At 43.6% G+C, this 22,282-nt stretch overlaps 1 protein-coding gene across 8 annotated transcripts in view; it reads left to right on the plus strand.

Moving 5' to 3' along the window:
- TFPI (tissue factor pathway inhibitor) overlaps positions 1-22,282 on the plus strand; it is a 99,764-nt gene that overhangs the window by 38,701 nt on the left and 38,781 nt on the right. For 5 of the 8 annotated variants that reach the window (XR_014300643.1, XM_082691076.1, XM_082691075.1 and 2 more), the window contains 2 exons: positions 17,891-17,986; positions 22,037-22,156. Coding sequence is in view for 6 of the 8 variants with exons in the window: in XM_082691076.1 (XP_082547202.1) it covers positions 22,039-22,156 (118 nt within the window). In the remaining 2 variants the exon portion in view is untranslated. Of the gene's footprint in view, positions 1-250; positions 294-7,676; positions 7,843-17,890; positions 17,987-22,036; positions 22,157-22,282 lie in introns of those variants that run through there. The other 3 variants (XM_082691078.1, XM_082691077.1, XM_082691080.1) reach the window with 3 other exon arrangements.

The raw sequence follows: 22,282 nt of genomic DNA on the forward strand, positions 1-22,282 counted from the left end.
TTTTAGGGTTCACTTAGGAAACTATAGTATCTAAGGAAATGAATCAAAACAATTATATCAAAATTTCATATGCCTACTCTTGCTTATTTTTGGGCCAACTATTTTCAAATATACATGAAAACAAATGAATGAATTTCTGACTCATGCTACATGAATGAACCCTGAAAACGTTCTGCCAAGTGAAATAAGCCAGACACAGAAGAACATAATTCCATGTGTCTATCCAGAGTAGACAAGTTCACACAGCCCGAGAGTGTACTGGAGTCTGCCAGCATCAGGGAAAGGGCTGAATGGTGAGTTATTGCTTACTGCATACAGAGATCTGGTTGGGGTGACAAGGATCTCAGAAGTAGATAGTGGCGATGATTGTACAGCATTGTGAGAGGAATTAACGCTACTGCCCTGTACACTTAAAATGGTTACAATGGCATATTTTATGGTGTATCTACTACAATAGAGAATACTAAAAGAAAACTGTTAACAACAATTCAGTTTGAAGAATTCTAGACTCCTAATAACATTCCCTTTTCATTTTCTCAAATAATAGAATAAAAGTACAAATATTATGGTGTTGGATACCTGAATTTTTAAAAATCAAAGCAAATTCTTCCTATTTTGTTTCCTGATGAAAACAGGAACATATTTTTACCTAATATTGCTGTACTGGAGGCTGTTTTTTTTTTTTTTGTCATATTTTTTTTTTGGTTTTGGTACCAGAGTAATTTGGGACTCACAGATTGGGTTGGCAAGTATTCCCTCCCTTCTGTTAAATTTTCTGGAGTAGTTGATGTAAAATTCATATTATTTCTACTTTAAATGTTTGGTGCAATTCGCCAGTGAAACCATCTGGGACTGAAGTTTTCTTTGTAGAAAGGTTTATAATTACAAAATTTGATTTTTTAAAAAAAATAATTATAAGGATATACAAGTTATCTATTTCTTCTTCAGTGAGCTTTGTTAGTTTGTGTCTTTTGAGAAATTGGTGCTTTTATCTAAGATGTCAAATTTATAGGCATAAATTTGTTTATAATATTAACATACTAGAATCGATAATGATGTGAAACCTCTATTTTTTGACATGAGTGATTTGTACCTTCTCTATTTTATCAGTCTATATCAAGGTCTTTGAACTTGTAACTTCTGTGTTCGTATATAAAATGGGCTTTTAGGCAACATATCGTTTGGTCTTGATGTTTTATTCAATCAGTCAAAATTTGCCTTTATTTAATTTTTGAAGATTTTATTTATTTGAGAAAGTGTGTGTGTCTATATGTGCGCATGCTTTAGCCGGGGAAGGAACAGAGGGAGAGAGAAAGAGAGAGAAGCCAACTTCCCTGAGCAAAGAGCCCAAGACAGGTCTTGATTCCATGACCCTGAGGTCACGATCTCAGCCAAAATCAAGAGTGGGACGCTTAACTGATGACCCACCCAGGTGCCCCAGACAATATCTGCCTTTAAATTAGAACATTTACATTTGATGTGATAATTGATATGTTTGGATTTTAGTCTTTCATTAAGCTATTGTTCTATTGGTCCTATTTTTGTTTTCTTTTTTACTTACTTGGGGTCTTCTTTTGAATTTAGTATTATGTATGATAATATTTAATTCCTCTGTTGGTTTATTTGCTCTCAATATTTTTATTTTAACAGTTGTTTGGGGCTTTGATATATCTCAGTCTACTTTCAAGAGATTTTAAGCCACTTCTCTCACAGCATAAGAAACTTCAAACAGTAAACTTCTACTTTTCCTTCCTTGGCCTTTGTGCTACTGTAGTCATACATCTTGGTTCCATATATGTTATTAGTAACACACTACAATGTCATTATTCTGGTTTCAGTGACTTATCTTTTAAAAAATTTTTTAATTAAATATATTTAGATTTACAGAAAATTTATGAAGCTAGAAAGACTAGCCATTGGTTCCAAATGCCTTTTATTAACATAGTACTATGATACATTTGTCAAAATTGGGGGCTAATTATCTTTTGAACAGATTTACACGTTAAGAAAGTCGTTTATGTTGCCCACGTCGGAGGCCGTTGTCCTTCTCAGGACGCTCCTCTCTCTCCGCGAGTCCGGTGACGTGGGTATCTATGAGGATGCTTAACAGTACCTCAGAGTGCAATCATCTCTGCCAGGCGAAGCAAGCATGATCCCAAATAATAAATACTGTCGACAAAATTTATATTCAACATTAGAATTTGACTTCATAGCCATGGATGAGAGCATGTGCATTATTCGAGTCTCTGCACATCCTGTTTGAGTTCCGTGGTTTTAATCTCATTTAGCGTAGTCCTTCAGTCTACGAGGCAAGGAAGCAGTTACACAACGAGAAATCATTATACATCCACATCCTGATGTTAATGTGGTTTATCAAAAAATTGTGAAATAAGCAGTTTTTCCTAGAAATGCCTAGGCCCTTCTTTCGGTGCCAATAATTTTATTACATCCGGTTCCAGACCTCCCAGGATTAACCTCTCTTGGTATGTTTTCTCTTAAGGAAATCCTGAGGAAAGACGTTTAATCAGGAGAATTTAGATTAGCTTCAATTCACATGGCAGGAGAGATTTTTTTCTATAGTGGTCATCTCCTTTAAAGCCGTTCTAGGATTGCATTCATTAATTAAAGCCCTGAAAAAGGTTAGAGGTTCCTGAAATGACTATTTGCCACTTCACTGTTCTACCAACATTAGTCTTCCCACTATCACTTGCTGCACACCATACCGTCATCTCCATGTTGAGGAGCCAGAGAGATACAAGGGGCCATCCGTCCTTGTCATAGGTACTGGACGCCTCACTTAAAAAGACAGGAATGAGTGGGCATCCACGCGTGGTCTTCAGAAATGTGTGTGAAAAAGTGTCTGTGCGTATGCGTATCTGCATTTTAGAGAGGAGTGTGTCGTTTGCCGCAGGAGCTTACATGTCGCCATGAAGGCTTTATCTGGGCGTGATTAAACAGCTAAAGAAAACAATGTATAGACTTAGGGTTAAAAAGAGAAACAGGTAGTAATATGTCCTGCAGATGGCAAAGTAAAGAAGTTATCTTTATAAAGTTTTTTTTTTTTTTTAAGATTTTTGTTTTTAAGCAATCTCTCTGCCCAGCATGGGGCTCAAACTCAGCCCTGACATCAAGAGTGGCATGCACTGCCAACTGAGACAGCCAGGTGCCCCTCTTTGTAAGGTTTTTGGTGTGAGATAAGCCATAAAGTTATCCCATGAAAAAGAAATCTTTGAGAAAAGATCTTTTTGAGAACCAAAGAGGAGATTAAATCATTTCAAGACCACTTTCAGTTCTGTCGTTACCCTTGAATAAGCAGATTCAATTTTTAGTATCTTCAAAGTTAAGCATTAACTATATGCTTTTTATTTATTTATTTATTTATTTAAAGAGTTTATTTGTTTATTTGTCAGAGAAAGAGATAAAGCACCTGCACAAGCAGGGGGAGCAGCAGGCAGAAGGAGAAGCAGGCTCCCTGCTGACCAAGACGCCTGATGCAGGCTCCTTCCCAGAACCCTGGGATCATGATCTGAGCCAAGGGCAGATGCGTAACCCACTGAGCCACCCAGACTTTCCCAGTATATACTTTTTATATATTATATTCTTTGCATGATACAAAAAGTATGCAATGTCATACATTTTAATAATATATATATTAATTTAGTCATTAAGATTTAAAGTAGCTTACCAAAAAAATCAACACTCTGTTCCCAATTCTCAGAAAATCACAATCAAAGGAATTAAGTAGGGCATTTAGAAGAAGATGTTACCCAATTCCTGATTAAATGAGTATGTATTAGGTTGAATTTGGACAAGAAAGAAAGAAATGATTACTTGGATAAACTAACTCATCTTTATAAAACTGTAAAATAATGAGCATTAGTTGTAAGGAACCAGAGGAAAAGAGAACTATTTGTAGGATGCTCTGAGTCAGAAAGGAAGTGGCATCATTGTCTTTCATTCTCTGGGCCCATAGCTCTCATTCTTCCACGGGTCTGACATTTTGCATCTGGAACGGAAGTAGCCAAAGGTGAGCACACTCACGGTTCCTACAAGTGCTTGACTCAGCTCCCCGGGGCTGCCTATTCCTTTATAACGATGACTCCGGGAAGCTGAACTCAGGATGGGTACGTCACCGACAGTCGCAATCTATTGTGCTTAAGGATGAAAACTTTAGATAATATTTGGAAGTAATAACCCTTTTCCAGCCAGAACAAAGTTACCTGCTTCGTGGCCTCTTCAGAAGCCCTTCTGGCTGGACGTAGACTAAACTGACGCGAGGCAGATTGACAGGAGAAATCAAATTCGTTATCATACATATGGGAATCCACACAGGCAGACAAATTCCAGAGACAGCCCGGCAGGACGAGGTAGTTTTGTCATCCTGAGCTAAGAAGAAGTGGGTGGAGGTCTCGCACTCGGAGGAAAGGGTGGGGTTCACAGAGATGTCCGGTGAACAGACGTTGGGTGATTAGATATTCGTACCGTCCTACAGCTAGGTCACTCAAGCTAAAATTTATCTCCGCTAATAACCTGTATTCTGGGAAAGATCCCCCGGTTTAGGTTCTTCTGTGTAATTAGGGGAGGGGCAAGAGTTTTCTTGAGCTTTTCTCAAATAAATTGAGATAATCAGAAGCAGAACATTGAGAAGACTCTAATATATTTGTCTAAACAGACACAAAATTTGGGACTGCAACAGACTTTGAGGGGAAATAAGAAATTTGACCTGACTTCAGTTATTGATTCTTGAACTAGGAAAAGGTAGTGTCAGCTTGAACTCCACTAGCTATCACTCACAGTTCTGATTTGAACGGTCTCAACTGTCTTCCTACGTCTTTCCAAAGTTCGTATACCTCCTGCCCATAGATGTCACAGTCAGTGTGAGTTAATAGAGTCATTAGAATTAATAAATTATTGGGGCGCCTGGCTGGCTCCATTGGTTAAGGGTCTGATTCTTGATTTGAGGCTCAGGTCATGCTCTCAGGGTGGTGAGGTGGAGCCCCATGCCAGGCTCCGAGCTCAGCACAGAGTCTGTTTGAAATTCTCTCTCTCTTTCCCTCCGCCCCTCCCCACTCATGTTCTCTCTGTCTCTCTCTAAAAATCAAAATCTTTTTTTTTTTATGCATGTTTAATTTTTTATTTTTTTAAATTAATTATTTATTTTTTATAAACATATATTTTTATCCCCAGGGGTACAGGTCAGTGAATCACCAGGTTTACACACTTCACAGCACTCACCCAAGCACATACCCTCCCCAATGTCCGTAATCCCACCCCCTTCTCCCAAACCCCCTCCCCCCAGCAACCCTCAGTTTGTTTTGTGAGATTAAGAGTCACTTATGGTTTGTCTCCCTCCCAATCCCATCTTGTTTCATTGATTCTTCTCCTACCCACTTAAGCCCCCATGTTGCATCACCACTTCCTCATATCAGGGAGATCATATGATAGTTGTCTTTCTCCGCTTGACTTATTTCGCTAAGCATGATTTGCTCTAGTTCCATCCATGTTGTCGCAAATGGCAAGATTTCATTTCTTTTGATGGCTGCATAGTATTCCATTGTGTATATATACCACATCTTCTTGATCCATTCATCTGTGGATGGACATCTAGGTTCTTTCCATAGTTTGGCTATTGTGGACATTGCTGCTATAAACATTCGGGTGCACGTGCCCCTTTGGATCACTACGTTTGTATCTTTAGGGTAAATACCCAATAGTGCAATTGCTGGAAGAATTAATACACTTGTATAACCAAAAGATTCATTAGAGTCATTAGAATCAACGAGTGAGTTATATAACCAGAAGAGAGACATGAGAGACAGAGGGCTAGCTAGGCAGACAGCAGACAGAGAGAGAGCCGCTCAGGCGCCCCCGATTCTTCTGCATTGTTCTCTGTTTAAGGCGGAACTGCCAGTGACAGAGAAAGCCACACTGAATGTATCCAGCTCTTTTCTTTCTCCTCACACCTAAATTTACTGCACTCATGTGTGTGTTTTCTATTTACTTCTGTTTGTTAGCATTAGTAGTTGAAGAGAATTGAATTCTCAGAAAACTCAGGTTCGGTTTAGATATAGAATACCAACTTTATCTGCTTCTTCCCCCTTAAAGAAAAGAAATGGAAGCAGTGGGCACCCAGGTGGCTCAGTGGGTGAAGCCTCTGCCTTCGGCTCGGGTCATGATCTCAGGGTCCTGGGATCAAGCCCCGCGTTGGGCTCTCTGCTCAGCAGGGAGCCTTCTTCCCCCTCTTCTGCCTGCCTCTCTGCCTGCTTGTGATCTCTCTCTCTCTGTCCAATAAATAAATAAAAATTTTTTAAAAAAGAAATGAAAACAGTACCTCTGACAAGATTTCCTTTAACTAAACTGGGTTAGTATGGGAATCAGAGTCACCGTGATGAGGAAAGATGAACTCAAATAAATTAAAGCTGCCTTCTTTTACTTTTTACTTTCATTTCTTATATTCTACATGACAAGAAGTTAAGCCTCATGGTGAGCAACTTTTAATGTATTATTCTTAGAAGAAACTTTATAAAATCATATCTGAGCGCTGCTTCTGAAAGTAAAAGAAAGAGTAACAAAGCTTTTTATCACAATCTACTCTACAAATCAGTGTTAGGATTTGACCAATGAACTAACATTAGGGAATTTTACATTACACAATTCTCCGGAAATGTCACTTCCTGTAATAAGAACCAGACCCAGGAGATGTTTTCCTGGGGAATTGGCCAATCTTTAGGTAAACATGAGTGGAGTGAATAGTCTGCAATTATTTCAGGAGGGTTTTTTGGTTGTTGTTTTGATTTTGTTTTCTTTTTGAACCACTCTGTGTTTCTAATATTATTTACTTACCAAAGCATTGCATTTTGCTTCATTGTTTCCCATATTCTACCTTTCCTCTACATGTACTTCTGAAACATAATCTAAGAATTCACTGTGCAGGGGTTCCCGGTTGGCTCAGTCAGTAGACGGAGGAGACCAGGCAGGTCTTGATTTCAGGGTGGTGAGTTTCAGTCCATGTTGGGTTAATTAAAGAGATTAATTAAAAAAAAGACACTAAAGCTGTTTTAAAAAGACTTTAAAAATTTGACTCTTTTATAAGAAAACATCAGGCATTATTTTACTTTTTTTTAAATTTTTAAGATTTTATTTATTTACTTGAGAGGGCATGAGGGTCAGAGGGAGAAGCAGCCTCCCTTCTGAGCAGGGAGCCGGGCGCGGACTCGATTCCAGGACCCCAGGATCACCATCTGAGCCGAAGGCAGTTGTCCAACCAACTGAGCCACCCAGACACCCCCATCAGGCATTATTTTAATGTCAAACAGTTTTAATGATACGGAACGGGGATTCTGACCTGGGCTGTGTAGTACTGGTGTTATCTCATCTCCTCAACATCCTCCAAGTAAGAGCAGTTGAAACAAATTGATTCATAACCAGTTTGTAGAAGCAAAAATGGCACAATAACTACCAGTTAGGTCACATCGGGCTGGTGGCAGGACAGAGCCGCAGCACCGCTAGCTTAGACATTGAGGCTACGTACCTGGTTACATGGTCTTATCACACAAAGCAGAGGGGTAACGGGCTTCAAGACTGGTTAGCGAACCAGGATCTGTCCTTTTCTCTCTATCACTTAGAGCAGCTAGTTTTCTTTTTAAGGCTTTATTTATTTATTTGGGACAGAGAGAGCACAAGCAGAGGGAGCAGCAGGCGGTGGAGGGGAAGCAGGTCCCCGCTGAGCAGAGAGCCCCATGAGGGGTCAACCCCAGGACCCTGGGACCACAACCCGAGCTGAAGGCAGAGGCTTCACTGACTGAGCCCCCCAGGCACCCCTGACATGCAGTTTTATTTCAGGTAATTCTCAGTCGTACATGATGGTTGCTTCAGCCAAAGGCACCGCATCGAGGCCAGTGAACAGGGACATCATGTGGCCTTTCCCGTGTGGCTCCATTAGAAAAAGGATTTTGTTCAAAAGTGCCCATCCTGGGAACATGGCGCATATTCTATCTCGTGCTGTTGGCTAGCGATTTATCATGTAGAGACAATTAAATACCAATCCCTGTGAGAGGAGTGGAGTCACCCATGAATGCGGACTACTGACCAGTTGATTTATTTATTTAAAAGATTTTATTTATTACTTGACAGACAGAGATCACAAGTAGGCAGAGAGAGAGGAAGAGATGCAGGCTTCCCACTGAGAGGAGAGCCCTATGCGGGGCTTGATGCCAGGACCTGGGATCATCACCTGAGCTGTAGGCAGAGGCTTTAACCCACTGAGCCACCCAGGCGCCCCTGACCAGTTTATTATTAATAAATGTACCCCTGGGGCAGTTCTAGGTTATCTCTCCCTGAGAACTAGACTCTGAACAGACTGCTGATTCCCGTGAAAGTGATAAAGAATGTGGTTAAATGCGCAGCAAGTAAGATAACGGAGACAGTGGTGCCGGGCGTCCCAGATACGGGGCAACTGGGGGGCTCGGGCGGCTGAGCAGCCCCCTGTAGACTTCGACTCAGGTCCTGATCTCAGGGTTGTGAGGTCCAGCCCCGAGCCCGCGGGCACTGGCTCGGCAGGAGTCTGCTTCTCTCCCTCTCCCATCGACCCTCCCCTGATCCTGTGCATGAGCTCTGTCGCTCTCTCTAAAATAAAGAAGTAAATCATTAAAAACAGTTCAAAATATGTCCATAATCTCAGTGGCGTAATCCGTGTCCCTTACTAGAGCGTATTTTTCTGCACGAACAATTTCTCTTGTGTATTTGCTCAGGCCAACACTCCTCAAAGTCTTTTATGTCTGTCCAGTTCACAAAATCCAACGCTGAATCCTTCCAAAGTTTAATTTTTATATCCGGAGAGAGAAAAGGAGCACTGACTTTTGAGGCATAAATTATTATGCATTGATAATTTTGGATTCCAGAAACCCATAAATCCTTTTTTTTTTTTAAAGATTTTATTTATTTATTTATTTGACAGAGAGAGATCACAAGTAGGCAGAGAGGCAGGCAGAGAGAGAGGGAGAAGCAGGCTCCCCACTGAGCAGAGAGCCCGATGCAGGACTCGATCCCAGGACCCTGAGATCATGACCTGAGCCGAAGGCAGAGGCCTAACCCACTGAGCCACCCAGGCGCCCCCCCCCCATAAATCCTTTAATAGAAATTTTCAATATGCCCTTTTATTGCATCGAGAGAGGATCAAACCCTCACGTTTTTAAAGCCCACTACGTCTTGACTTTTTGAACGATCTCAACCTCTCAGTCACCTAGAAAATTGAGTCACAGCAAGAAAATCTACTTTCTACTTGTCCTTTAACAACTCTCACACACACGTGCGTGCGCACACTTGGACGTGCATCGCGTCCCTCTATCTCCCTGGCCCCAGAGAAAAAGAGAACGTGTTGTTTTAACGGAATATACTCTCTCCTTCAGGCCAAAGACCCTCTTCGCCTGCTGCCCAGGACCCTCTATTCATTTTATTTTTTCAAAGATTCACTTATTTATTTCAGAAAGACGGAGAGCATGTGTGGGAGCGGGGGGAGGGGCGGGCTCCCTGCTGAGTGTGGAGCCTGCAGGGCTCAGTCTCGGGACCCTGAGATCACGACCTGAGCTGGAATCAAGAGTTGGGAGCGTAACCAATGGAGCCCCCCAGGGCCCCTCTGTTCATTTTACTTTTGTTTTAGCTTTTGCCTCCCTCTCTCTAGTGGCAGAAACGAACTCTACCCCCCACAAGTGTCCCTGACTCCTGGTTCTTCAGGGTCCGCTCATAAAATGGTACCCTAACTTGCTGTTTTCACAGCCTCTGCTCAGTCCCTTCGATAGCTCACCTGCTGCTGCCCATGAAACCGAACCAAATCCTCTGTAATTTTGCAAGGGCGATGACAATGTCACGGTCACAAAACCCCACGCATGTGTTTTTAGCTCTTGCCTTACTTCGAACCCTTTGTGCTTTAGACAGTGTCGACTCCAAGTGCCCATGTCCCCTCACGTTCCTGCCGCTGTAGCTCGCCGGGTCTCCTCCTGCTTCCCTGGCGAGTTCTTCGCTCGACTCAGATCTTTTCCTCTTCCTCATTCTGCGGACTTTCGCTCTCGGGTATCTGTTTCCAGTCTTCACACTGACCTCGTAGAGTCACAGGTCACACAGACTGAAGTTTGTAAAACCACCTGAAGAAGAAGAGTGCCTGGTCCAGAGCAAACGCTGTACAAAGTCCGTTTCTCACACACCAGTCCGTGGAAGCGATGAACCTTTACGCTTCGACTGTCACGTTTCTGTCTCCAGCAGAGACATCGGCCTTGAGCCCCACGTCTACATACTGGGCTGCCTGGTTCATGGCTCCTGTTCTCAGCGTCCGTTATCAAAGAGCGAGACTGAGACAAGGTGCACGTTTTTTAACGAGTATTAGAAGTCAGACTGACCGGCCAGCGCGGCCTCCGAAGTGAGCGACGCCTCCCAGCCTCACAGACTAACTCTTCTAGAGCGAAGGCCCGGCCACACATCGGTGGCCAGTGGGATTGTAACATTGCATAGTCGTGTCGGGCCGCATGCAGGCAAGTGGCCACTTGAATTCCAGTTTACCCTGCAGTGGCTGTTGGAACGAACCCATCACTCCGGTCAGAACTGGCGCTCAAGCTTGGCGCCCCGAAGGTGGGGGTTACATTCTCCCGTGGTTAGAGAGACAGAATGTGCGCTTCACTGATTCCATGTCCCCACCTGGCCTGACTCGTCCGCGCATTCTGGGCTCTGTACCAGGGACCGGCCGACCATATTTTACCGGTTTCCCAGACTTGCTTCTAAGTAAGTTTCTCTGGGGGTGGGGGGGCAGGGTCAATTTAAGTTCACCGCACAAACAACAAAACGGCTATTTAACGGAGATGGAGTCGCTCTGGCTAAATAGGTCCTTACACCGGGAATGTCTCACACACATTTCACACTCAAACTGCCTCACACGGACGTCATCACTTTCCTGAAGCAACAAGTTCCTCGTCTTTGGCTTCTCGACTCGTGCCTGGAACGATGCATCGACACATTGTTAAATCAGGAAATGTAGCTGCGCTGGATTCTTTTCTCTTCCTCATCTTCCCTGTAATTTTAACCATCCAATTACCTTGAATTTACCTTGTATTTTACTGACCGATCAGCCCACGTCTCACCATTTCCACTTGCAATAATATTATATATCATATGAACCTCTCTCGCGGTCTCTCTCTCTTTTTTAAGGTTTTATTTGTTTTTTTTTTTCAGGGAGAGAGAGGAGGGGCAGATGGATGGAGGGACAAGTAGCCTCTTTGCTGAGTGGTAGAGCCTGACACGGGGCTTACCCCCAGGACCCTGAGTTTGTGACCTGAGCCAAAACCAAGAGTCAGATGCTCGGCTGACGGAGCCAGCCACGTGCTCCTTCAGATTTGGTCTTTAGTCAAAAAAAAAATTTTTTTTTAATGTTTGTAGATGTAGCTTCTATTTCCTCTAAAGTTTGGAGAAAAAAAGAAAATATGATACTTTACAGATTTTCAGGCACCTCTTTTAGGTGTTCCTTTTGGAGACTCGTTCTGTCCACTGGGTCTGTAACTGCTGAGTGAACTTCTGGTCCTCGTCTCAAGTGTAAGGGGCAACCCCCCCCCCCCCCAGGTCTTTTAAGGCCTTGACCTATGCCCTCAGTGAATGTGCTTAGGTAGGTTGAGTCAAAAACCAACTTCCCATATATATGGATAGAATGATGTAGAAATATTTATGCTGTATTAAATATAATCACTATGAAGTATATATTTTAAACCAGGAATAGAAACATTTAGGCAACTCAATAAATCAAAAATAGTAATAATAACCACAGTAAAAATTAGTTTTAGTTAATGAATTGGACTTATAGGATTAGCAAACCAGAGAAACTGATTTTTATCCTGTCGTTCCTTTGGTGATATTACCTACTCATTGTCTCTGATTCACAATGAAGATCAATATTTCAAAGACAAATAAATACAGAGAGATATAAGTAGTTAATATACTGAATTATATTTTCCTGAGTCGGATTTCATCTTTGTCCCCTGAGTCTTGCTTATTTTAAGGAAATCTCTGGGCAAGTCCGGGATTGAGTCCTGCCTCTGTCACTTACCAGCCAGCTGGGCATAGGACGTCGGGGAACAAATCACGAACTGCTAACATAAATCCAGTGTATCTGTCCCATTGGCTACACAGCATTATTGTCAAGATACAGAAGCCGAACGATAAGAAACCACTCAAAAAAAGATCAAATATTACCAAAAAATGATGTCTTATAATGATATCTTTGTACTTTCAGTATTTCTTAAAATAAATGTGGTATGTATTTCCATATACTCAGAACCTCATGACATTGTATCTTTATTTTAATCTTATTTCATAGGTAAATAATCCCAATGCCAAAACAGTATTTATAATGATGACTCGGTGTCCCAAGAATGTGGGGCCTGGGGAAAGTTAACACAGCGATAGAGACGGCCCTGACCTGACTCGTCAGAGTTTGGTGTGTGGCGGATGTGCGCTCACACAGCCTCAGACCTCTCTTGGAGAACTGCCGGCACATTTGCATTCCCACAATGTATTTATTCAAAAAATACTCTTTTCCTGAGAAAAGTCTGACTCTCAAACCTCTCCCTGAGATGGTACAAGTTCAGAAACTCTGCCTTCAGGAACAGGAGTGGGAAGTCTATTAAAAATAGTTTTTAACAAAAATGTATTTTTGGAACCTAGTCATTATGGATATTTGAAAATTTTCCATTGAAAATACTACTTGTAAAAAATGAATTTCAAAACATAAAGAGAAAATTATTATAATCCTTATAGGGTTTTTAATCTTTCTGCTTTCCCACCATAAGTTTTATCCTAATTTTTTCTTTCTTCAGTCATTATTCTTGGTGTTTGGGTACTGCAAATTGACACAAAATGAAAAAAAAAGCCAAGGAAGCACACAGGTTAAAGATAAAAACAGGCTTCAGATGTTAGTGGACAGAAGGGTAGCTCCCCCGGGACCAGCCAGATTGAGTGGACGGCGGTGAGAAGCACCAGGGTAACAGTATCAGCCCCTGCTGAGCAGAAAATTGGAATTATTCTTCAAGCTATTTTTTTCTCTTTTCTGGTTGTCACATTTTGTCTCCCCTGTCTTTCACTGGTGCACTACAAAGACGCAGCCAAAATGGAATTTCTTCTTTTCAACATGGCAAAGTATGCATTGATCTCGAGATTACTAGTTAGACTTCAAAAAAGTTCAATATATGAAAAAGAAAATTTGAGCTAGGAAGTCTAAATTACATAAGCACCATGCCAATGATATACAAATGAACATAGTATATAACTTTTCCAGATTAATTTAAAGATGATGGAATAAGGGGCACCTTGCTGGCTCCGTCGGTTAAGCGACTGCCTTTGGCTTGGGTCATGACCTCCGGTCCTGCGATCGAGCCCCGTTTTGGGGTCCCCAGTCTGTGGAGAGTCTGCTTCTCCCTCTGCCTCTCCCCCTGTGTGCTCTCTCTCTCTCTCTCTCTCAGATAAAGAAATAAGTCTTAAAAAACGAGAGGATAAAACAGCAGAAGTTGGGAATGATGGCCAGTGACTGTCCGCAGGTAGTTGCACGCCTTTCCTGAAACGATGTTCTAGAACCTGGCGCTGCCCCCAGCTCTGGGTCCCTTCCGTTCTCTGGGAGCTTTTGCTCTTTGAATCCCACGTTCCCAGCCTCATGCACCCCCGCGGCCGTGCCCTTCCAGTCCGCTCCCCGCCCGGCCGGCCGCAGCCCGACAAGACTCGCTTTGCCTGAAGGTCTGTGCGGCCGTGTGTCCACACGCAGCCCAGCCGCTCCACAGTAACCATGAGACCTGAAATGTCTCCGTTGGTCCCTGAACTCTTCCCAATCAGAGCTCTATTTTCAGGTATTTTTTAGACCTTCAAAGAGTCTGAGAGAACGTTCTCAAGGAAGGACACGCGCCGCGAACAGGACTGCGTTTCACTCTGTGCCCGGCCGTCGTCAGGAATTACTGACCTGGATTGTGACCGCGGCGGTTTGCTGAGCTGGTCACCACCCCGGTGCCTTTGAAATCGACCCCCCTCCCCCGACTCCTTTTAATCCTCACACCCCTGAGAGCGGTTCTAGTAAAACACCCATTTTAGAAACGAGTAAACAGAGGCAAAGAGGGGATGGATGAACTATCAAATTCGATAACTGGTCACTGAACTGGAATTTGAGGTTTTACCGTCTGTACCATTGAGTCAGGGCTGCCGTGAAAATGTGCTGCTGACTGGGTAGCTTCAACAACGGAGACTTATTTCCTCACAGCTCTGAGACCTGCACGTTGGAGACCAAGGTGTCAACACAGACTAATTTCTTTTGAGGTCTCTCTTCTGGGCTAATAGGTAGTAAGTCTTTACTCTGTATGTATCTGAACCATAATTTTTCTTTTTCTTTTTCTTTTTTTTTATGAGGACACCAGTAATATTGGATTAGGACTCACCTCAAACTCATTTGTCCCCAGTTACCTCCTTAAAGGTCTTATCTCGGGGCGCCTGGGTGGGTTAAAGCTTCTGCCTTCGGCTCAGGTCATGATCCTGGGGTCCTGGGATCAAGCCCTACATCAGGCTCTCTGCTTAGCAGGGAGCCTGCTTCCCCCTTTCTCTCTGCCTGCCTCTCTGCCTACTTGTGATCTCTGTCTGTCAAATAAATAAATAAAATCTTTAAAAAATAAATAAAAAATAAAGGCCTTATCTCCAAATAGGACACAGTCTGAGGTATTGGGGTTAAGACTTCAACATGGAATCTATAGGGACACAACTGAGCCCATGACAGAGTCTCATTCCACACTCTTCTGTTAACCGTAAACCAATCTAAATCGAGTAAAGAAGGAGGGGCAGCACTGGAGAGCACAAGGAGGGAGGGAAGGACAAACAAGAGAAAAAGGAGCAAGGGAAGAAGGAAAGATCTTTGGGACGATAGCATGGGACATTACTTGGATTGATTCGATGGTTCTTGGTTTCCCTAAGGAATGCAGCCACCTGTATACAGTGTTATACTTGCCAAGCAAACCAGAGCAACCTTACAGGCAGAGTGCTTTGTAGATGTTGTTGAAGACTGACCGGTTGTTGGGAAGGCATCCTGGTCTGCCGAGATGACCAGAGCTCGGAGTTACAGGGGTACGGGTGCAAGCTTAGCTCCGTCTCATTCTACTTGGAAAAGTTATGCCCTTTTTCTGGGCCTCACTTTTCTTAAGATGGGCACAATAGTACATATAGGTAAGATTTTTAAGAGGATTATAGTTGATTTGAAGTCCATAGATAAGCTTATGTCCTCAATAAGTGAAAATCTCAAGGTTCTTCTCTTTTCCTTTCCATTTCTGGCTCCGCACTTCCTAGAGTCACACAAACCACCTCCCTTTCTTTCACACTTTCTCCTACACGCTGCCGTTTATCTCGATTGGATTTAAGCAATCATTCTTATTCCTCTTTTGATTTGGAAAATACCTACCACTTAAGCAAAATTTTATGAACACAAAATCTACTCTATTTACCTTCTCTTTTAAAAAAAAATAAGCACATTTATCAATTGAAGTATTTCGTACTTCCAGAACAGGAGAATAAGCAACATGAAAAACAGTGTTACAAAGAGAAATATGGATGGACGACTCCTCGTCACATTTGCTTTTAATCTCTTTATTTTTTGGTAGGACTGAGAGAAATAAATAAAACTGCATTGATATATCCAAAGATCCATATTGTAACCTAATTTTAGTCACAAAGTATATCCCAGTTATTTTTTTTTTTAAGATTTTATTTATTTATCAGAGAGAGAGGGGGAGAGCGCGAGCACAGGCAGACAGAATGGCAGCAGAGGCAGAGGGAGAAGCAGGCTCCCCGCCGAGCAAGGAGCCCGATGCGGGACTCGATCCCAGGACGCTGGGATCATGACCTGAGCCGAAGGCAGCTGCTCAACCCACTGAGCCACCCAGGCGTCCCCCCAGTTAATTTGCTTTTCACCCAGTGTTCCTCAGTCATTATTTCCGGTACTAAACATGGAACTGTGAATGTTACATAAAGGGTCTATGCTTGAATGGAAAATGCTTAGTGATGGAGACAGTGAACATGTACAAAAATACATATATAAGTGGTGATAAGTGCTATTCAGAAAACAAAGCAGAACATTCCTAGTAGGAATGGGAAATGGTAGAGCTGCTTTGAAAAATAATCTGAAAGTTCCTTAAAATATTAAGAAGAATTACTATATGATACAGTAATTTCCCTCTTAGTCATATACCCCAAAGAAAGGAAAACATATGTCTGCATAAAAACTTGTGCACAAATGTTCATAACATTATTCATAGTCCCCCAAAAGTAGAAAAAGCACAAATGCTCACTAACTAATAAATGGATAAATTATGGTATCTCTGTACAATAGGATATTTTCAGCAATAAAAAGAAATGGCATACTGGTATATGCTATACATGGACGAACCTTGAAGACATGGATGAAAGAAGCTCGACACAAAAGGCCATATAGTGCGTTATTTCATTTCTGTGAACTGTCCAGAATGAGGAGATATGTGGGGACAGAAACTGGGAAGCAAGGAGGTGATGGCTAATGGGTGGGGAATTTTCCTAGAGGATGATGAAGTATTCTAACAGTGACTGGGGCAATGTTTGTTCAACTTGTAGATAAACTAATAGCTACTGAACGATTTATTTTTTAAAAATCGAATTTACTAAAAATAAAAATTTCTGCTCATCAAGACCCGTATATGAAAAAGTAGAGATAAGACATAAACCAAGATAAAATATATATGTTTTCATTTGGCACGGAATTTATATCTATAACAGATAAAGAACTTCTACAGTTTGGTACTGAAAAGGCAAAGAAACTTAAAAAAGAAAACCCAGGTTACTGGGGTAGAAAATGATAAGGAACCCGTGGTGTTTACTTTTTAAATCTGGTGCTCGAAGAAAATCTTCTGGGGAGAAAGTCTCTGGAAAGGCTCCTCAAGGAGGAGTCTGCAGTTCCAGGGTCTTGGAGGACAGCATTCCTGTCTCAAGAAACAGGAGTTTCAGTGTAGAACATCTAGAATGAGTATGGTTTGCTTAAAAATAAGCAGTTTCTTTGAAGCCAGGGGATTAGTAGGCAGCGTCCACAGACCCGAGCGGGTAGGAAATAAAGTTGAAGGGGGAGCTGGGAATGACCTACTGGCACCGCTTGCTTCCCTTGGGGAAATGACCCTGCCTCGCAGTGATGGTGATTCAGCGAAACACTTCCCAGCTCCCGTCCGACGTCTTTAACTGCCTTTATACAGGTCCACTTAGAACACAATCTCTCCAGACTGAATTCAGCCCTACTACGCACGCCAATCAATACTTATGTTAATTTACCTATTTGTGTGCCCAGCACAGTAAATCACCCAGGATATACTTGAATTCTCTGTCCTTCATATCCTGTATTTACTCAGTTACTCAGTTTCCGCAATACTCAACTCAGAACGTCTCTCAGACCTGACCTTGGCTCTGTAGCTCCACTGACGGTTCCCGTTCATAGTTTCAGTCTGAGCCTCTCTCACTTTCCAGTGGCCAGTTCCACTTAAATTTTCCCCTCTTGATGTCCTGCCATCCATGCTGGATTTTATTAAAGCACAGATCACACCATGCTTTTAAATATTTTTCTAGATCAGATAATCTACTGACTTCTCCTTAAATGTAACATTATTTGTCAAGGAATTTTCCAAAAATATTTTATGGGAAAATAGCCCCTTGTCATATAAGTTTGGAAATACATTGACTATACTCTCCCATAGACGATACAATTGCACAGTACTATAGTAAGGATCCTATAAACATCCTACAGTTGAGAAGCCTATATAAGGTTTTTTAATTCAGACTTAAATATGTATTAACCTATGAACACTTTATTTTATAACAGCTAAAAACATCTTGCTGAACTTATATCCTGAGAATACATCTTGACCTAAAAGGATAAAATTGACGCTGCAGATTACCATTAAAGTGAATGGAAAATGTAAGTTCTACAACATAACTATATATTATTCTGTGGAGTGTATAAAATATGTTAATTAAAATGCATACATTTTTAAAGCTTGAATGGAATTTAAGGACAATGTAGCCAAAGTCATGTGTTTATAAATCAGGTTAAAAAATATGGAGCACCTGGGTGGCTCAGTCATTAAGCGTCTGCCTTCGGCTCAGGTCATCATCTCAGGGTCCTGGGACCGAGCCCGGAGTATGGCTCCCCGCTCAGCCGAGAGCCTGCTTCCCTCTCCCTCTGCCTGCTCCCCTGCTATGCTCTCTCACTCTCTGTCAAGTAAATAAATAAAATCATTAAAATATATGTATAAATTTATTTCCAAAGGTTATTTAACAGGTTGCTGGCAGAGGTAAGTTTAGGAATTTTAGTTTGTTGCCCCCAAAATAAATACTAGTTTTATTCAAGAGAAATAGTTTAGGTTGGGTTCATTTCCTACTGCTACGTGCCTGGCATACAAAGATCCTTGACCCTTTCTCTAGGCATTCACGTCGCAGTTGTATGTAGCCAGTTCGCTACGTGTGAATCCCCAAGGTCGAGGCTTCCTCTAGGTTCCCTAATCTCTGGGTCTCCCGTAGGATTACGCCCATTAGTCATGACCCATTCGTACGATGTGTTCCCGCCTCGGTCGCTTCTGATAACGAACTGGACATTGAAAGGGTCAGCACGGGTCGGGCTCACAGGTCGCACCTCACGCGGGGCACGGGAGGGGTCTCGGTGGGGACCTTTTACAGGACCGCGAACCTTCCCGAGACCTGATTATCTCGGAAGGATCCGTCCCCGAACCCCGCCGCATCGGGGTCCGGATTCGGAGACTCTGGGGACCCGGCGGCTCGGGCGGACCCTGCAGCGGCGTCGAGCTTCGGCCGCGGGGCTCGTCCAGGTCCACCCGGAGGTTTCCCGACGTCCGCGTCCGCGAGTTCCCGCCCAGCGGCTCCGCACCTGTCGGCCTTGTGTGTCCGCGCGGGGTCCATCTGCGCACCTGCGGGTCCGCCGCGGGACTCGGCGCCTGCGGTGTAGCCGCGACTTCATGCCACGGCCCGCGCCGCCCCCCGCCGAGCCCCGCGCCCGACCCCCTGCCGAGCCCCGCCTTGACCCCCGCTGAGCCCCGACCCGCCCCCCGCCGAGCCCCGCCTTGACCCCCGCTGAGCCCCGACCCGTCCCCCGCCGAGCCCCGCCTTGACACCCGCCAAGCCCCGCGCCCGACCCCCCGCCGAGCCCCACCTTGACCCCAGCCGAGCCCCGCCCCGCCCCCCGCTAAGCCCTGCGGCTGCGGTTTCTCCCGCGGTCGCCGCGGTCAGCCCCTCGCTCCGGGCGGTCCCATGGCGGGAACCGGGGCTCGGGGTTGGCCGCAGCGCACGCGCGGGGCTTGGGGTTTGCTCGGCCCGATGCGCTCCGGGAGGCGAACCGCCCTGCGCGGCGTCCGGAGGCCTCACGTCCATGCTCAGGGGCGCAGGTCCGCGCGGGTCCCCCTCCCCGCAGTCAGGCCGCCGCCGCCTGCGCACTCGCCCGGTTCCCCGACGGCTTTCGGCCCGGTGGCTGGCCCAGGCCTGAGCCGGCGCTTCCTCCACCTGGAGAGCTTCGGAACTGCTCTCAGCTGTTGGACCCTAGTCCGTAAACAGCAGCTGCCACACTGTTCTGAAGACTGTATTGTTTATTGGACAGACGGAGACCACAAGCAGGCAGAGAGGCAGAGGGGGGGGGAAGCAGGCTCCCCACCGAGCAGAGAGCACGATGCGGGGCTCGATCCCAGGACTCTGGGATCATGACCCGAGCCAAAGGCAGAGGCTTTAACCCACGGAGCCCCCCAGGCGCTCCAGTCACACTGTTTTGAAGAGAGACTCTTTTAAGGTTAAAACCCTGGAACTAGGGTCCTCCTCCGTGGAGAGCCCGCGCTGACGGACACTGAACCTCGTCCCCGCCGCGCGGCTCCCAGCGACACTCAAACCTTCCCGATCTGGGATTTTCCACCTTCTCGGGTGTGAATGAGCCGACAGCCTTTTGTCCCAAACTGTCTGAACTGTTGGATCTGCTTCTGATCCTTGCAACAAGGAAAGTCTGAAATGAAACGACACTATAGGCCACTAGCTTCAGAAAGTAACTTGGTGGGTTGAGACCCCAATTTCTCATCCAGGTCGTAGGCACCCAACTTCAGCCTGTTCCCTAAGTGAAGGGACACAAACTCAGGCCATATTTTGCACTCAAAATACAACGGGGTTGTGTATCTGAAAGAAACTAATGGAGACAGGACAGTCCTTGAAAAATAAATTTTCTTTTCTTTTCTTTTTTTTTAAGATTTGATTTGTTTATTTGAAAAAAAAAAAAAAAAAAGAACATGAGCAGAGAGAGGAGCAGAAGGAGAGGGAGAGTCAGAGTCCCCACTGAGCAGGGAGCCTGACTTGGGACTGATCCCAGGATCTTGGGATCAGGGCTTGAGCCAAAGGCAGATGCTTAACTGACTGAGTCACCCAGACCTTCTGAAAACTACATTTTCTTTTCTTTTTTTAAGATTATTTATTTATTTGACACAGAGAGAGAGAGAGAGAGAGAGAGAGAGCACGCGCGCGCAAGCCCTCAAGCAGGGGGAGAGGCAGAGGGAGGAGAGAAGCAGGCTCCCTGCAGAGCAAGGGAAGCCTGATTCAGGACTCGATCCCAGGACTCCGGGATCATGACCTGAGCTGAAGGCAGTGGCTTATCCACTGAGCCACCCAGGTGCCCTGAAAACTACATTTTCAAACACAAGATAAAGACTAGAAGTTTAGCTTATTGACTCTTCAAAATCATTTACGTATGTGTATACACACCTACATATATATCACATATATTTGTGGACTCAAATAGTTCAGGTATGACATAGAAGGTATATAACGTGGCTACTGACAGAAAGTCAAATACATGCTAACACTTACAAAGTGTTGTGAAAAAATAGGTTGTACGTTTCACTACTGATTTTAATGAAGCTTAAACCCAAACGGCATTACTTTACTATTAGTATAAAGCTGCACACGCCGTAATGGTGGATATTACCACTATGATTCCCTCGAGGAGTAAATGGAGAATTCTCTGGATTATTTCAGATGGAGTATCTGTTCTTGCACTTGTGAGGTTTACTGATAAGATTTCTCTTTCCCTCCTGACTTCGATAACATCAGTGGCTGGACATGTTCCTATGCTGCCGCTTTTTCTCTTCCTGTGCTGTATGAGCACACTTCCTTCTGCCTCTGAATCCGGAGTAGAAAGACCCTAAGCCAATTTCAGTGTGGTTTCCCATTACTCTTTATTGTGGATCTTCTAAATCATTTTGAAGGACAAGTCTCATTCCTGCTGAAATCTGTTTCCTTCAGAGTGTAAATGTGTTGGTTTATCACCAGGGTCACTGTTCTGTGAGACTCTTGGAATCAGATACCTCCCTAAATCGAGGGTGAGAGCCTGGGGTAAAGGACTTGCTGGAACGCCACAGATTTCTTTTCTCCGGTTCTGTCTGCTGTCTCATAGAAAATCTGGGTTGAAAATTGGTTATGCAAACAAATATATTTTAAAGGAAACAAAGAGAAAACTTTGGAAAATGTCTTTCTTTTTGAAGAAAAGATCTGAAGCCATGGGAAAGAGAAGTCAGGAATTGAATGTTGCATTAATGAAATAATAGGAAAATGCCAGAATATTAAAATACAGTTAATTCTGACTGACAAAGAATAGATGTGAGAGAGATGTGGCAAATAGAGCTGTACATGAAAATGGGTCTTAGTGATACTTAGGCATGTTGATCAGTTGTTATTTTCATTTGCATTTTCGAGTTTGAACTATGAGCTGCTTGGCTCAATATTATTAGACGTACGCACTGCACATTGGTGCATCTACAGTGTCGAATACTATATACACGTTTTAAACAGGACTCATGGAATCTGTGGACAGTACACATTAAGGGTCATAGAAATTTAAGTTTGGAGGCATGCGTCAGATTCCTACTGGTCTACAGATGACTTGACATTAAATTTTAATTAAATATATCTGGGTTCTGTATTTCAGAGATGATTTATACAATGAAGAAAGAACAGATTTTTTGGGTGTCTGTGTATCTACTGCTTGATTGTGCCTCTGCCCCTCTTAGTGCTGTCCTTGAAACTGAAGATTATACAGATATTACAGGTAAAATATTAGAAGCATTCATATTTTTTGGCTAGTTAAAGCTCTCAATTTTGATCCCAAAATGTAATATGTTTTTCTCCATTGTGTGGGAAAATTAGCTTCTATGGAAGTGGCATCCTTCTGGAA

Source organism: Mustela nivalis (genome assembly GCF_964662115.1).
Source record: "Mustela nivalis genome assembly, chromosome: 11".
Taxonomy (NCBI): Eukaryota; Metazoa; Chordata; class Mammalia; order Carnivora; family Mustelidae; genus Mustela; species Mustela nivalis.